This window comes from Scyliorhinus torazame, chromosome 3, assembly GCF_047496885.1.
Source record: "Scyliorhinus torazame isolate Kashiwa2021f chromosome 3, sScyTor2.1, whole genome shotgun sequence".
NCBI lineage: Eukaryota > Metazoa > Chordata > Chondrichthyes > Carcharhiniformes > Scyliorhinidae > Scyliorhinus > Scyliorhinus torazame.
Window position 1 is genome coordinate 303,224,988 of NC_092709.1, and position 18,199 is coordinate 303,243,186.

Here is an 18,199-nt window from a genome sequence, read left to right on the forward strand (position 1 = left end):
TTTTGTGAGGCTAGGAGGAGCAATCTTGCAACTCGTGCTCTGTCCTATAGAAGACCAGAATTACGACAGAGTGTTAACTGCACCTGAGGACCCCAATATAAATGTTTAATGATGTCCCCACCTGTTTGAAAATTGCAACAGACAGGCGAGATGCCAGGAGGGAGTTTTCTCTTGAAATTATGATCTCACTGCCACTCCATTTGTGTCGATATTATGGGCCGACGGTAAAACCAAATTCAGTCCCTCCATTTCCGTCCCTCCCAGTGGTACTAAGCGACTAAATTTATGGGTACCAATGTGACTCTTGCTGGATTAGTAATCCAGAGAACTGGACTCATGCCCCAGAGGTACAAATTCAAATGTCACCATCTGGGAAATTTAAATTCAATTGATTACTCATAACATTTACAGTGCAGAAGGAGGCCATTCAGCCTATCGAGTTTGCACTGGCCCTTGGAAAGAGCACCCCATTTAAGCCCAAGCCTCCACCCTACCCCCGTAACCCAGTAACCCAATCCAACCTTTTGGACACTTAAGGGGCAATATAGTATGGCCAATCCACGTAACCTGCACTTCTTTGGACTGTGGGAGGAAACCTGACCACCCGGGGAAAACCCACGCAGACACGGGAAGGAAGTGCAAGCTCCACATAGACAGTCACTCGAGGCTGGAATTGAACCCGGGTCCCTGGTGCTGTGAGGCAGCAGTGCTAACCACTGTGTCACCGTGCGGTCTGGAATGGAATTCTTCTGCAATAAAATTATTGAATTGTATTAATTTCCATCTGTTTTACTAAAATCATTTAGGGAAGATAATCTGCCACTCTTCCCTGGTCAGGCCTACGCACGTAAATCTTTATCATTGTTCCAGGAACTACATTGTTGTTCCTTCACTATCACTGGGTCAAAATCCTGGAAATTCCTTTTTAAAAATTGATTCAGGGCATATGGGCAACATTGGCGATTCCAGAATTTATTACCCATTCTTAATCGCTCTTGAGAAAGTGGTGGGGAGCCACCATCTTGAACCCCTGCAGGGCATCTGGGGCGGGATTCCCCGAACCCCCACCGGACGGAGAATCCCCGGGGGGGGGGGGGGGGGGGGGGGCGTGAATCCCGCTCCGCCGCCCAGACGCCGGCTGCTGTATTCTCCGGCGCTGGTTTTCGGGCGGGGGTGGGATTGGCACCACACTGGTTGGGGGCCGTTAGCAGCGGTCCCCCCGGCAATTCTCCGGGCCCCGATGGGCCGAGCGGCCGCCCGTCCTTTGCCAGTCCCGCCGGCGTGGATTGGACATGGTCCCGGGAGGGCGCGGGAGGATCCGACCCCCGGGGGGGGGGGGCCACGGTGGCCTGGCCTGCGATCGGGGTCCACCGAACTGCGGGTGGGCCTGTGCAGTGGGGGCACTTCTTCCTTCAGCCCCGGCCCCTGTAGGGCTCCGCCATGGCTGGTGCAGAGAATGCACCCCCCTGCGTATGCGGCAGAATTGCTGGTGGTTCTGCGCATGCGCTAACTCGTGCAGACCCTTCGGCGCCGGCTGGCGTGGCGCCAACCCCTCCGGCGCCGGCCTAGCCCCCGGAAGGGCAGAGAATTCCGCTACTTCCGGTCGGCCCGACGCCGGAGTGGTTCGCGCCGTTTCTGATGTCGGGGCCAGGCCATCGCGCCAATCGCGGAGAATCCTGTCCATGATGTCAGTACATTCACAGCGCTGTTAGGAAGGAAGTGCCAGGATTTTGACCCAGCAGCAATGAAAAAAACTGTGATATAGTTCCAAGTCAGGATGGTGTGGGGCTTGGAGGAGAATTTGGTGGTGCCATGTATCTGCTGCCCTTGTCCTTCTGGGTGGTGGAGGTTGTGGGTTTGGAAGGCGCTGTCCGAGGATCGGGCCTTGGTGAGTTACTGAAGTACATCCAGTAGATGGTACACACTGCTGCACTGTGCACCAAACATATCCCCTGGAGGCACTGCCCCCTCCCTGCAGCAGAGACAGAGAAATTCACGCAGAAGCTGCAGGAATCATGGAAACCCCGCAGTGCGAAAGGAGGCTGCTCGGTCCATCGGGTGCGCACTGACCCTGTGAAAGAACACCCTACCTAGGCACACTCCCCCGCCTAACCAGCCCTGTGCCCCGTCACCCAAACCTGCACATTCCTGGACACTAAGGGGCAATTTAGCATGGCCAGGCCACCTATCCTGCACAGCTTTGGACTGCGGAAGGAAACTGGAGCACCCGGAGGAAACCCACGCAGACACGGGGAGAAGTTGCAAACTCCACACAGACAGTGACCCAAGCCGGGAATTGAACCCGGGTTCTTGGCATGCGAGACAGTATTGCTTACCACTGTGCCACCGTGCCGGCTCGGATTGCCGATTTTCTGCACTTGGTGAGTTCAGTAGAGAGATGGGTAAATTGTACTTATTTCCTCTCACCAACTTTCTGTAGGCAGAAGCTGTTTTAAACTATTTTAATGTATGCAGTAGCATCCTTTCCGAAATCCTTGGTTTGTGTGATCCAATTTACTGAGAACTTGCAGAAAACTTTTATTATGATTAACTCAGAAGGCTAGACTATTCCATATTCAAAACCCGGCGGAAGTGTGTTTGCAGCTTCCTGCACTACTACACACATTCAAAGTAAGGGATGGATAGAAAAAGGTGTTTTACAACTATGGATAGTAATAGTTAAAGAACCATAGAAATGAGTCCAAGAGTTCAAAGTCTTGTGGGTGTTTCCTTTGTGGCTGAGTTCAATCCTTGTGTATTTCTGTTTGGAGACGGCAACATGAAAATCCTTGAAGCGAGTAATGCTGCAGCATGATGGGCTTTCTATGCTTAGGCCAGTTGGCAGGCATTGATCAGAGGGAGATTTTTAAAATCAAGCAGGTTTCATGCAGTTGAAAGATGGTAACTGCTCGCTCAGCTGGTTGACGAGACTCCTTCCCAGTTTAAGATGGAGACAATTCCCAGTTGGTGTTAAAACAACAGTCTGCTGTGAGGCCAAAGGAGTAATATTAAAACTGTCCAAAAGGCCAGAGGCTTGTATCATGTGACATGGCCTACAATGGTTATTGCAGTTAACAATCAGTTTCTATGCTTCTGGCCAGAATTCCATTGCCCCTTCCTTAGGAGAGAGACAGAATGTTATTAGCATCTCTTCTGGTATAATGAGTTTCAATCTCTTCGATCAGTGTGGGTCCACACAAATATGGAATGGCGGAACAGCACCCAGGGGTCTCTTCAGGGAGGCTGCAGCCAGGTGCCAATCAGTGCTGGTCCACACAAATGTTTCCCACCCAGGGGCACTGTCACCCCCCCACAGACATGGACACTACCCAGGATCTCCCAAGTGAGGACACCCCGCTATGGGATACCTCAGGGCCCCCCATCTCAGGCCCTAATAAGCCCCCTTAAAGCACCCCTCCCTTCTTGGACCCCCTCCCATCACCCACCCAACCTCCCAGAGGCCCTCTGCACTTGCTCTGCCCTCCCCCATCCTTCAACCCCCCCTTATTTCATGGACATGGCCCCTCTCACCCCCTGAATATTGGCAGTGCCACCCTGGCACCCTTGCACTGCCACCCTGGCACCCAGGCAGTGCTCCTGCAGGTTTGGCAGTGTCATCCAGGTACCTTGGCAGTGCCAAGGTGCCAGCTGGGCAGTGCCAACATGCACACGTTCCAGGAAAGGACCAGGGGCCCACCCTGCACTTACCCTAACCACACTGGGGTCTCCGGTGGCCCGGGAGACCCCTGGGTGCTGTTCCGCCATTCCATATTTGTGTGGACCCACACTGATCGGCATCCAGCTGCAGCCTCCCTGGGGAGGCCAAAGAATCGAGGGAGGCCGGTGGATCCCGCCAATTAGGTTATAAGTGGGTTCAAGACCTACTTTCGCGCGCATCATTCGGCCCCGCCCATTTGGGGCAGTGATCCGACTCTTATTTCTCATAGGACTTTGGAAAATCCCAGGAGGCAGGAAGGATGTTAGGAGGCTCGCTGCAGGCCTCTCCCGGCAATCCCGGGCCGCGTTGCGCTCAAGCAAGAGCACAACGCGGTTGGAGAATCGCGCCCATAGTGTCATTGAACAGCAGTGGGGAACTCGCCGGCAGAGCCGGAGGGAATCTCCCTGGAAAACCCACCACAAATTAACTTAGAAATCTTCTGGAAGAATTGCGGCCAATGTTTTGAAACATGGCAAAAGAATAAAGATTTGGATTTCTTTCCACGTTATATGGACCCAACACAGAAATAAGTACTGTCAAATGTCCAGGAAATCCCCTTGGGTGGGCAGGAGTACTGACCCACTGGATTTTGCCAACTGATTGGAGAAGGTTGGGTGATGGGAAGGGTGGTAAGATGACAGTGATGGGGTCAAGATGAAAGCCTCAGGGTATTTCCAAAGATTGGAACAGCTGCGAACAATTAGCCTATTGAAATTTATGATCCCATCAGCATTTTTCTGGCATGGCAACGGCCCCCTAGTGGCTTCCCGGAGTGTTGAGGGTTGGGTGGGGGGGGGGAATGCACTTTCCTTTCCCAGGGCTGAATGGCCCACGGAAGGACCCACTAGTGGCAATGGCCACTTCACAGCCCAGGGCACGGCACATCACTACTCTTTCTGCCAACCCTTTCTGGGTTCCTCAGTATGTGGTGCTGTCTCTTTCCTCAGTGGCACTGATGAGGCTGTCCAGCTCCTGACATTCTGATTGGGCTGACAGCTCAGAGGATGCAGGGCACCCTTAATAATTGGACAGCAGTCCCGGGACAGCCTCATAATTGGCTGTCGCTGGTATTTCACCGACCCCATGCCTCCCCAGATACCTCAGCATCTGGTGGCAACCTTGGGACCCATGGTGTCTGATTTTTGATTCCACATTGGCCTCAACTGCTCTCACCCATTTCCACCCAGTGATAACAAGGTAAATTACCACTGAGTGATTGTAACCTTGCATCTATGTCTTCTGAGGCAACATTGGGAAGACGAGGTGCAGTTTTGGGCCTTTTGCCTCCAAAAAACACCTTTGATGCTTTGGACAAAGTTGAGGGAAATGTAACAAGCAGGGTTACTTTCTGGTTGGACTAAACCTTGATTCATTGAATAAAATAAAATCAAGAGAACATAATGACTGAGGTCAATAATGTTCTCAGAGTCTTCGATGTAAAGGAACTCCAATTACTACCATCAGTGCAAAACTGCAAAGGCATGAATACAAAACTGAATGCCTCGAGCATGAGTAAGAAGTAATTCCTGCCACGGAAGGTGACTAGCATAAAATATTGTTGGTTGTAAAGTTAGATAAATATCCTGAGCTTTGGAAGCAAGGAGAAACTCTACAAAGATGTTCGACCAAAAGAATTACTGCTTCGAAAATAATTGAACGGGCAGGTTGTTTTGAGCCTGTGGAAGGAACTGGCTTGATAAGCTGAATGGCATTTACATGTTCTTTGCAATATTCATATAGACGTGCTTGACTTGACAAAGGCAGTATTATGATGTAAATAAATAAAACGTCATGCAAAAATGTAATAAGTTTTGATTTATTGTGCTGGTCAGCGTCCTAGGAGTGCAAGGCATCCAAGATTATCAAGCTCTCGAACTGGTCATTCCAGGCATGGATCTGTAGTAGATGGTGACATATTGTATGAAGTGACAGTGAAGACCGGACAGAAAAGAGAAGCAGGAACTAATGCAAAGGTGAGTTCATTCTGATCAACTCTCAGAGAGGCTGGCTAGGCTGGGGTTGTTTTCCTTCGAGCAGAGAAGGCTGAGGAGGGATATGATTGGATTGGATTGGATTTGTTTATTGTCACGTGTACCGAGGTACAGTGAAAAGTATTTTTCTGCGAGCAACTTAACAGATCATTAAGTACATGAGAAGAAAAGGGGATAAAAGAAAATACATAATAGGGCAACACAACATATCCAATGTGACTACATCAGCACTGGCATCGGATGAAGCATACAGGGTGTAGTGTTAATGAGGTCAGTCCATAAGAGGGTCATTTAGGAGTCTGGTGACAGTGGGGAAGAAGCTGTTTTTGAGTCTGTTCGTGCGTGTTCTCAGACTTCTGTATCTCTTGCCCGATGGAAGAAGTTGGAAGAGTGAGTAAGCCGGGTGGGAGGGATCTTTGATTCTGTTGCTCGCTTTCCCCAGGTAGCGGGAGGTGTAGATGGAGTCAATGGATGGGAGGCAGGTTCGAGTGATGGACTGGGCGGTGTTCACAACTCTCTGAAGTTTCTTGCGGTCCTGGGCCGAGCAGTTGCCATACCAGGCTGTGATGCAGCCCGATAGGATGCTTTCTATGGTGCATCTGTAAAAGTTGGTAAGGGTTAATGTGGACATGCTGAATTTCCTTAGTTTCCTGAGGAAGTATAGGCCCTGTTGTGCTTTCTTGGTGGTAGCGTCGACGTGGGTGGACCAGGACAGATTTTTGGAGATGTGCACCCCTAGGAATTTGAAACTGCTAACCATCTCCACCTCGGCCCCATTGATGCTGACAGGGGTGTGTACAGTACTTTGCTTCCTGAAGTCAATGACCAGCTCTTTAGTTTTGCTGGCATTGAGGGAGAGATTGTTGTCGCTACACCACTCCACTAGATTCTCTATCTCCTTCCTGTATTCGGACTCGTCGTTATTCGAGATCTGGCCCACTATGGTCGCATCGTCAACAAACTTGTAGATGGAGTTGGAACCAAGTTTTGCCTCGCAGTCGTGTGTGTATAGGGAGTAGAGTAGGGGGCTAAGTACGCAGCCTTGAGGGGGCGCCGGTGTTGAGGACTATTGTGGAGGAGGTGTTGCTGTTCATTCTTACTGATTGTGGTCTGTTGGTCAGAAAATCGAGGATTCAGTGGATCCAGAGGATCGAGGTGTACCAAATTATGAGGGGTATAGAGAGGGTAGCTAGGAAAAAACCTTTCCCCTTAGTAGAGGGGTCAATAACCAGGGGGCATAGATTTAAAGTGAAGGGCAGGAGATTTAGAGGGGATTTGAGGAAAAAGGTTTTCACCCAGAGGGTGGTGGGAGTCTGGAACTCACTGCCTGGAAGGGTGGGAGAGGCAGGAACCCTCACAACATTTAAGATGCATTTAGATGAGCCTTTGAAACGCCACAGCATGCAAGGCTACGGACCAAGTGCTGGAAAATGGAATTAGAATAGAGACGTACTTGATGGCCAATATAGACATGATGGGCTGACGGGGGCCTCTTTCTGTACTGTAAAACTCTATGACTCGGTGATATGTTCATTTTTGTCAGTGATACCAGCCTAAAATAAGATATTATGCGAGGGAGGGCTTTTCCTATGGATGCTCCAGTACACCATGGTTTTCAACTGGGGTATACATGTCCTCCACAGGTAATTTATTTTTGGTTAGATGCTTACATCAGTGGTAATGGCTTTCCCTCACTTTGGATAGATTCCCTGGTGATATCATGGTAACGGTTCAGTGCTTTGAGTGTCAGGGCCTGTAGTGCGATGAATTTGACCGAGGACACAGTGCGTGGGTCATGCAAATCACGGATAATGAAAGAGATGAGTTTTAGGGCAGAATCCCGCTTCTTGCACAAATGAGTTGCTGGTGTCCTTCATGAAAACGCGACCAGCCGCTACTCCTAATTTCAAGCGGCTGAATCGGCGCAGCAGGGGTCCTACGCGCCAAATCAGCAAGGCAGGCGTCCTACGAGGCCGAACGGGTCCAGGCGATCAAGTTCCTCCCGGCCCGCGGCCCAGCCGAGGGCGGCCATTTCGCGCGCTTACTGCGGCCTCCCGCGTTTGTGCACGCCAAAAAAGACGTCGACGCAGAGGGATGTGATGCGCAGGCGTGCTAGACGCAAGACCGAACTGCGCATGCGCGGTGGCGCAACGAATGCCGACAATGCCTCCGCTGTGGCAAGATGGGCCACTACGCTGCCTGCTGTCGAGCAGCTCAACCTGCCAATGCTCCCCAATTCCGACAACCTCGCAGGGACTTGCGGACCATTCAGCCTCCGTACTACGAGTCGTGCCCAGACGACATCGAAACCAGTGACACAGACGACCGGGACGCCTTCCGTGTTGCGGTCATTGATAGGAACCGGATGTCTCCAGGCAGGACTCACCAGCCGATGCCAGGGAACAGCGTCAATCCGGGTGATGAATAGTATGCCACCCTAACGATCAACCGATCACCGATAACATTCCGTCTGGACACTGGTGCCTCCGCCAACCGAATAGCATGGTCAGCCTTCTACGCCTTGAAGGTCAGACCACCAATTCGGCCATCCCGTTGCAAGATGGTCAACTACAATGTAAACGTTATCCCGGCCATGGGATCCTGCCAGCTCCAGGTGACACACAACACATACACGGCCACGCTGTCCTTCGAAGTAGTCGGAGCATTAAAGGACTCCCTGCTTGGCGCACAGGCATGCAAGGTTCTCCACCTCGTGCAGCGGGTCCACGCTCTGTCTCCAGAAGCCACATGAGACTTCCCGGATGCAGAATTTAGGGCACAGCTTCAATCGCTCCTCGCCCACAACCAGGAGGCATTCGAGGGCATGGGCACACTGCCCTATACCTACAGAATACGACTCAAACCGGACGCCACCCCGGTCATTCACGCACCTCACAGGGTCCCAGCGCCACTCAAAGACCGCCTCAAGCAGCAGCTGCAGGATCTCCAGGACCAAGGGGTGCTATCCCGGGTCACGGAGCCCACGCCATTGGTCAGCTCCATGGTGCGTGTTAAGAAGCCCTCTGGTGAACTCCGGATCTGCATTGACCCAAAAGACCTGAACAACAACATAATGGGGGAACACTACCCCATATCCAAACGGGAAGAGATCATGAGCGAAATGGCCCGGGCTAAAATCTTTACAAAGCTGGATGCCTCGAAGGGTTTTTGGCAGATTCAACTGGACCAGTCCAGCAGGAAGCTGTGCACCTTCAATACTCCTTTCGGCAGGTTCTGCTATAACAGAATGCCGTTTGCCATCATCTCGGCATCCGAGGTTTTTCACAGGATCATGGAACAGATGGTGGAGGGCATCGAAGGGGTGCGCGTCTACGTTGACGACATCATCATCTGGTCAACCACACTACAGGAGCACATCAATCGTCTCCAGCGCGTCTTTGCGCGGATACGGGAAAACGGCCTGCGCCTCAACCGAGCCAAGTGTTCTTTCGGCCAAACCGAGCTAAAGTTTCTGGGGGACCACATATCCCGGTCAGGGGTACGTCCGGATGCCGACAAGGTGAGCCATGCCGCAGCCGGCAGACAAGAAAGCAGTGCTACGCTTCCTAGGCATGGTCAACTTCCTGGGGAAGTTCATTCCCAACCTTGCCTCCCACATGACGGCTCTTCGCCACCTAGTCAAGAAGTCCACGGAGTTCCAGTGGCTGCCCGCACACCAGAAGGAATGGGAGGAGCTCAAAATTAAGCTCACCACAGCCCCGGTATTGGCGTTTTTCGACACATTCGTGACACTAAAATTTTGACTGATGCCAGCCAGTCCGGCCTTGGGGCGGTACTCCTACAGCGGGATGACACTGAGTCATGGACCCCGGTCGCCTATGCCTCGCGGCCCATGACCCCCACAGAACAGTGCTACGCGCAGATCGAAAAGGAGTGCCTGAGTTTGCTAGCCGGAATAGACAAGTTCCATGACTACGTGTATGGTCTCCCCCAGTTTACCGGAGACTGACCATCACCCCCTGGTCAGCATCATACATAAGGACCTGAACGAGATGACCCCTCGCCTCCAGCGCATCCTACTCAAACTCAGGAGGTACGACTTCCAACTGGTCTACACCCCGGGAAAGGACCTTATCATTGCGGATGCCCTATCTAGAGCAGTGAGCACACCGCCCGACTCGGAGGGATTTGTCTGTCAGGTTGAAGCGCAGGAGGCCTTCACATCGGCAAATCTGCCAGCCGATGACTCCAGTCTGGCCCGTATTCGCCGGGAGACTGCGGCTGACCCCCTTCTACAACGTGTGATGCACCACATGACGGGAGGGTGGCTCAAAGGACAGTGCCCGCAGTTCTACAATGTCCGGGACGACTTGGCCGTCATTGATGGTGTCCTCCTAAAGCTGGACCGGATTGTGATTCCACACAGCATGCACAAGCTGGTCCTCGACCAACTACACAAAGGCTATCTGGGGGTCGAGAAGTGCAGACGGAGGGCCCGAGAGGCCGTATACTGGCCGGGCATCAGTGATGACATTGCCAATATGGTGCTCAACTGCCCCACCTGCCAAAGGTTTCAGCCGGCGCAACCTCCTGAGACGCTTCAGCCCCATGAGCTGGTGACGTCCCCCTGGGCGAAGGTGGGTGTGGACCTTTTTCATGCGCTCGGCAGGGACTATGTAATCGTCATAGATTACTTTTCAAACTAGCCAGAGGTCATACACCTGCACGATTTGAAATCGTCCGCTGTCATAAGAGCCTGCAAAGACACCTTCGCTCGCCACGGCATTCCGATGACTGTCATGTCGGACAATGGGCCCTGTTTTGCCAGCCAGGAATGGTCTTCCTTTGCTGCTTCGTATGGCTTCACACACGTGACGTCCAGCCCTCTGCATCCCCAGTCCAATGGAAAGGCAGAGAAGGGTGTTCACATCGTCAAGCGACTCCTCTGCAAGGATGCTGCTGCCGGATCGGATTTCAGCTTAGCCCTGCTAGCCTATCGCTCGACCCCACTAGCCACTGGCCTCTCACCAGCCCAGCTGTTGATGGGTCGCGACCTCAGTACCACTGTGCCATCCGTTCTTGTCCCCACAACCAACCATGCTCCGGTCCTACACAGAATGCGACAGCAGCGGGTTCGCCAGAAGGTGGCACGTGTCACATGGGCAACTTATCTTCTCGCCCTGGTGCCTGGGGACGACGTCCGCATCCAGCTACCAGAAGGTGGCTGGTCAGCACCTGCCGAAGTTCTCCGACGCGTGGTTCCCCGCTCGTTCCTGGTTCGCATGCCTGATGGCTCTATTCGCAGGTGCAATCGCCGGGCTCTTCGCCTGCTTCCACGCTCGCTACGGGAATTTACACCGGTGCCACGCCCTCCTGTTGTTCCTGATGTCGACTTCGTGGAGCTTCCTGCCACCATGCCCATTCCGTCGTCGCCCGTGGCCAGGCCCTTTCCTCAGCTGGTGAATCCTGACCCACCCTTGAGGCGGTCAACCCGAATTCGTCGCCCACCTACAAGGCTGGACTTACATAGATTACATAGAATTTACAGTGCAGAAGGAGGCCATTCGGCCCATCGAGTCTGCACCGGCTCTTGGAAAGAGCACCCTACCCAAGTCTACACCTCCAACCTATCCCATAACCCAGTAACCCCACCCAACACTTAGGGCAATTTTGGACACTAAGTGCAATTAAGCATGGCCAATCCACCTAACCTGCACATCTTTGGACTGTGGGAGGAAACCGGAGCACCCGGAGGAAACCCACGCCGACACGGGGAGAACGTGCAGACTCCGCACAGACAGTGATCCAACGGGGAATCGAACCTGGGACCCTGGAGCTGTGAAGCAATTGTGCTAACCACCATGCTACCGTGCTACTTATGAGCCTGTTTGAACATTGAACTCACTGATGTATCATACCACTGTGTTAATATGTTTCTCTTTCTCCTTGTCGTTACAGGAGTTCGTTTTGACGTTTAACATTTCCACGTGTTTTGTTTATGGTACAACCTCGGTGCTATGTTGCACCTGACGTCGCCCCATGTATCTAGTTTAGCCTCATGTACATGCTGTAGATATCGCACACACACATTCAGCTGCACTCAATACACATATCTATTTATAAGCACATCGGCACATGTTCTTGGAAAAAAGGGGGGATGTCATGATATTCAGGTAAACATCATGGTGCAAACATACGTACATACCGATGGACAGATCAACGGACCAATCAATACACGCACAACACCACAGCCAATCACAGGCAAGAGCATACACACTATAAAACGGGGAACACGACACTTCCCGCTCATTCCAGCAGGGCACAGAGCTCACAGCAAGACACTCAGACATCCACCATGTGCTGAGTGCCACTCCAAGATAGTGTTAGGGATAGGTCCACAGATTCAAGGGTAATGAACAAACCACAGTAACCAGTTTGACATTGTAAATATAGTTAGTAATAAAACTGAGTTGTACCATCCGCAACCGTGTTGGTTCGTCTGTGTAGCAGAGCACCCAACACGACAGGCCGGTGCGGACCTGATGAGCCAAATGGCCTCCTTCTGCACTGAAAATCCTATGATATGATTCTATAAATTCTTAAGTTCTTCCATGCGCAATTATATATTTTTCAAATATGTGTCCACTAATTCAATATGGATTTTTGGATGACTACAAGTATCATAAATCTTCAAATACAATCTGAAAATAATACTGTTGTATATAAAAATATTTCAAATTATTTTTCAATTGTTGCAAAAATGATTGTTTATCTTGTGATGGATTATGAAAAGCAGAATGACAAAAGAATAACCTCAAAAATAGGTCAAATGCTCCGTTAGACTCCAAGCTTTTCGTCTACCCTGAATGACATTGCTTTACTGTAATTTTTTGGCATCCTCTTCATATATCTTTATCCAGAACTTCTTTCAAGTCTAACCAACGTCAAACTTCACCTCTCCAATACTCCAATCAGACCTGGATTCTCCAATATTTATTTCAACTGCGAGTTCTCCAAAACTCAAATTAGATTTGACCTCACCAATATTTAATTCGCCCATGGCTTGTTCAGTACTGAAATCGGGCCTGACCTCTCCAATGCTCAGGTCAGAAGCGACAACGTCACTAGCAGGCCCCACTTCTAGATAACTGTTCTTAGATCTGACAGCTACAGGTTTTCTTTGGGAAGTCACTTCTCCAGGTCCATGATGATTTATTTTCTTCTTGTCTTTTCCAAGATGCTCATCTTCTATGATTGCAAATGAACTATTTCTCAGGCTTGCTTCAGCACCAAATAGAGGTGCGGCTGAATCCTGAGTTCTATCAGAGATTACATCTAAAAGATCCCTATGGAATATGTTGCCTAAAGTATTTTCTTGATGCCTGGATGGCACAGCAGTCCCTTCAAGTGTGATTTTTACGGGATCGCTATTGTGTCTGAGCGCTATGTGACTCCTAGGAGGTGGGTCTGCTGCAGGAGTCTGATTAGACGTGAATTCTGCATGACTCTCAGAAATTTTGACATCTTCAGGATTATTGTGATAGGACTTTGCTGAGTCATTTTCAAGTCTGACTGCTCCAGAAAACCCCAGAGGAGACTTTGCTAATGTCAGCACTTCATGGTTGACTTCTGCAGCATCGCCTTCGAGATTGATTTCTTCAAGGTTATTTATGAGATCTTCTCTTGTACTCCCATGGGCCCTCACAGTCGTCCAACTCTCTTCAGGATTGACTTCTAAAGGAATCTTTCGATATTTTCTTCGTATGGGGCGAGCAAAGCTTTTTCTGCCCATGTACTCTTTACTTCCCTCAGGTCCGATTGCGGCAGGACTATAGACATTTGAACTTCTTTTCTGGTCTGGTCTCATCATAATCGCACTTCCCCGATGACTGACTTCTGCAAAACTCAGATTTGTCTTCTTTAAGTCTTCTTTAGGGCTCCATTGAGCAGATATTGTACCATGGCTACTTAGAGAATCAATTCCAAAAGGATTCTCGGGTGATAAGTCAGCTTTAGAATGACTTTCGGATCTGACTGCTGCGGAACCTTGCTGAGATCTGAACATGGTATCACTCCCATTGTGTTCCCCTTTACTGTAACTCATCTGAAGTGGGCTTAGTACAGGATCATCTTGAAATCCAATGTCTGCGTGAGCATGACTGAGGCTGCCGTCGGCAGGATGATTGAGATTCAACATCTTTGACTTCTCTCCAGATGTTAGATCCACTGGATTGACTTGATGTTTCCCCACCACAGGAATTATGTCTCGGGCGAGTTCTACTTTACCATGCAGATTTGACTTGTTTAGTTTCTGTCTCGCTGCCATTATATGCTTTTCAGGATTGACAGTCAAAGGATCCTCCTGATACTTTCCCTCCACATGATTATTAAGGTTTAGCTTTCTCAAGTCTGCACTGTCCTTAGATGTGCTGCGTATAGAGCTATCCACAATTAATTTACTCAGATCACTGGTAGTCCTCTCTGGTGTTATTGTGACAATACTGTCCTGAAGAATGCCAGCTAGACGTGCCTTCACATTTGACATATTCCGTTCTTCATCAGAACTCCACTGCGTTGTTTCTATGCCTAAACTTTTAGATGTATTTGCAGCAGGATTCCAAAATGGCGGACCACCGTTAGTACTACCATCAGCTTTGAATGTCAACAGACTCTCTTGAGGTATAAATTCTGCAGGATCCGCATTGAGATTGACATCTATGTGACTCCTCTGAGGTGTGCTGAATATAGAAAGGTGTACAAGATTGATGTCTCCATGACTGCTCTTCAGGCGGATCAGGTCCCGAGAGCTCAAAATTGACATTTCAGAGTCCTCTCTGTCAATGAGGTTAAAGAGATTCGCCTGTGATTTGTGAATCACAGAGACACGTCGCCTGACTTCCAATATATCGTCAATGTTTAAATTGCCTAGTTGCTGTTCAAAGCTTCCACGGGATCTAAGACCATCTTCAGAACTGACTTTCCAAGGACTCGCTTGATATTTTCCTGCTGCAGAACTATTAAGATCGAGCTCTTCCAAATTGTTTGTTTTGTTAGGAGTGGCATTGGTAGAAGTAGCCAACTTGGGTGGCCTCACATCTTCCCCAGCAGTACTTTCTGGTGTTATTGTAACACCTCTCTGCAGCTGACTGACTGCTCGAAGATTGTTCTGATGTGACTTTTTCAGTTCTTCTTCCAAACTCCTCTGAGGTACACCTGAAGCAGGACTTTCTTCAGAAGCAATTGCCGCAGGACTTCCGAAAGGTGTTTCACTTTGAGGACTAACCTCGAGTTTGAGCACCATGGGACTCTCTTGAGGCACCCGTTTTGTAGGACTCCTATTGAGTCTGACATCTATGTAACTTCCCTGAATTGTGCTTCCTACAAAACTATGTGTAAGACTGATGTCCGCATAACTCGCTTTGAGGCTGATATCTTTAAGATTACTCAAACCTAATGCATCAGAATCATCTCCAGTCATAGCTTCTATCAAATTCTCCTGCGGGTTTACCGCTATCGAAATATTTTCTTGTTTGGCCTCTTCTCGGATGGACCTTTTCCTTTGCTGCCCAGAATTTCGACGGGATCTAACTGTTGTAAGACGCTCTTCAGAATTGACTCGTAAAGAACTCCCTTGATGTTTTCCTCCTCCAAGACTATTAATGCTTAGCCTTCTCAGATCTGTAATCCTCATAGGTGTGACTTCTGTAGTACTGCCCAAATTTGATGTCCTCAGATCTTCAGTAGGAGATATTTCAGAACTTATTGGATCAGCACTCCCCTGAAGTTTGCCTTCTGTATGTCTTTTCAAATTTGACTTCTTTATCTCTTCATCAGAACTCCACTGAGCTGATATTGTATCAAAGCTGCTTTGAGAAACAGGTTCAGAAGGACTGCCAGGTGGTGAACTAGGCTTTGGATTACCTTCAGGTTGGTCTGCCGCAGGCCCGAGGTGATGGTTTATGTCTGTAGGACTCCCATGTTGTTTGACTTCAACTTGACTCATCTGAGATGTTCCAGGTACTGGAACATATTTACGTTTGATGCCTTTGTGAGTCTGAGGAAAGCTCACATTTATATAATGATTGAGAATTGTCAACTGTGAGTCATCAACAGATGTAACATTAATAGGATTCTCCTCAGGTTTCGCTTTCGTAGCAATTTCATTTCGGCTGACCTCTACTCTGCGTTGTATGTTTAAATTGTCTAATTTCTGTACAGATGGAATTCCTGGAGGCATGAATTCTGCAGGATCTTCTTTGGAGCTGACGTCTATGTGACTCCTTTGAGGTGTGCGGAATATAGAAAGTTGTACAAGACTGATAGCTGCATGACTGCTCTTCAGGCTGATCACTTGTGGAATACCCGAAATTGACATTTCAGAGTCCTCTCTGTATATGACTTTAAACAGATTCCCCTGCGATTCCTCAATTGCAGAGTCATGCCGCCTGAATTCCAATATATTGTCAATGTTTAAATTGCCTAGTTGCTGTCCAAAGCTACCACGGGATCTACGACCATCTTCAGAACCGACTTTCCAAGGACTCGCTTGATATTTTCCTGCTGCAGAACTATTAAGATCGAGCTCTTCCAAATTGTTCCTTTTGTTAGGAGTGACATTGGTAGAAGTAGCCAACTTGGGTGGCCTCACATCTTCCCCAGCAGTACTTTCTGGTGTTATTGTACCACCTCTCTGCAGCTGACTGACTGCTCGAAGATTGTTCTGATGTGACTTTTTCAGTTCTTCATCCAAACTCCTCTGAGGTACACCTGAAGCAAGACTTTCTTCAGAAGCAATTGCCGCAGGACTTCCGAAAGGTGTTTCACTTTGAGGGCTATCATTGGATTTAAATGCCCTGGGGCTTTTTTGAGGCATTTGTTTGATAGAATTCCTATTGAGTCTGACATCTATGTAACTTTTCTGAGGTGTATTTCCCATATGATCATGTTTAGGCTTTAAACCCTTGTGATTCTGATTGACCTTGACATCTTCAGGAACCGTTTGACCAAATATATCAGAGTCATGTCCAGATGTCAAATTCTCCTGATGTTTGCCACCCACAGAAATATCATGTCTGACTTCTACTGGACCTTGAATGTCTGTATTGTTCAGTTGCTGTCTAGAATTCCCAAGGGAACTAATTTGACTACGAGAGTCATCAGTTTTGATTTTCAAAGAACTTCCCTGATGTTTTTCCACAGCAAGAATATTAATGTTTTGCCTTATTGTGTCTGCGCTCTCCTCAGGTGTAGCTTCGATAGGATTATTTATATTTGATGTTCTACGTTCTAATCTAGGAGAACTTTCTGGCCTCATTATAGCAACATTCCCCTGAAGGCTTCCTGCTATAAGGTTCTTTAGATATCTCTTCTTCAGGTTTTCATCAATGTTCCATTGAGCTGATATTATACCAAGGCCACTTTGAGAATCAAGGACAGAAGGGCTCTCTGGTAATGAGTCGGTTTTAGCACTATCTTCAGACCTGCCGGGAAATGAACCTTGTTGCGATTTTAATACGTTAGGATTCTCATGATGCCTGACCTCTCTGTGACTCACCTGAGATGTGTCTCCTGCAGGAACATGTCTAAGCTTGACCTGTGTGTGACTCTGATTGTGACTGACATCAACAAGACCATTGCCATTTAACATAATTGAGTCATCTCCAGATGTAACATCTGTAGAATTTCCCTGAGGTTTTTCAATGACAGGAATGTCCTCTCGCCTCACCACGGTGCCAGGAATTATTGAGCTGTTCAGTTGCTGTTCAGTATACCCATGGTATCTGTCCTCTTTATCATTAACTTGCGAAGAAGATCCTGGATAGTTTCTTGATGTGGGACTATTAAGCTTGAGCTCTGTCAAGTCTGTATTCTGCTTAGATGTGACATTTATAGAACTAGCCGCATTTGATCCCATCAGATTATCTCTTGCAGTCCCTTCTGACATTACAGTAACTATGGTCACCTCATCATTGCCTGCTGCAAGGCTATTGAGTTTTGACTGCTTCAGTTCTTCATCAGAACTCCACCGAGCTGTACCTGCACTGAGACTTCTTTCAACAGCGGCCTCAGCCGGCCTACCAGACGATGTTCCACCGTCAGATTTGAGTTCCATGGGACTCTCTTGAGGCATGAATGTTGCAGGACTCTCACTGTGCCTGACATCCATGTAACTCCATTGAGGCATGTTTCCCACAGAAACGTGTTTGGGATTGATGCCCACCTGATTTTCATTGGGATTGATACCCTCAGAACTCTTAGGGTCTGAGAAATCAGAGTCATCTCCAGACATTGTTTCAATAGAATTCTCCTGAAATTCTGTTTTTATTGAAAGATCATCTAGTTGGGCTTCTTCTATACCATAAACGTTTGAATTGTTCAGTTGTGTTTCAGGATTCCCATCGGATCTAACTATTGTAAGACTCTCTTCAGAACCAGCTTCTAAACGACGACCTCGGTATTGTCTTTCTAGAGGATTGCTAAGATTTGGCTTTCTCAAGTCTGTGTTCTCCTGGGGTGTGCTATCTATTAA

At 48.8% G+C, this 18,199-nt stretch overlaps 1 protein-coding gene across 1 annotated transcript in view; it reads left to right on the forward strand.

Annotated features, from left to right (window-relative positions):
- loxhd1a (lipoxygenase homology PLAT domains 1a) overlaps positions 1 to 18,199 on the forward strand; it is a 332,608-nt gene that overhangs the window by 30,714 nt on the left and 283,695 nt on the right. The window contains exon 5 of the mRNA XM_072497474.1: positions 5,551 to 5,691. Within this exon, the coding sequence (XP_072353575.1) occupies positions 5,551 to 5,691 (141 nt within the window). The remainder of the gene's footprint in view (positions 1 to 5,550; positions 5,692 to 18,199) is intronic.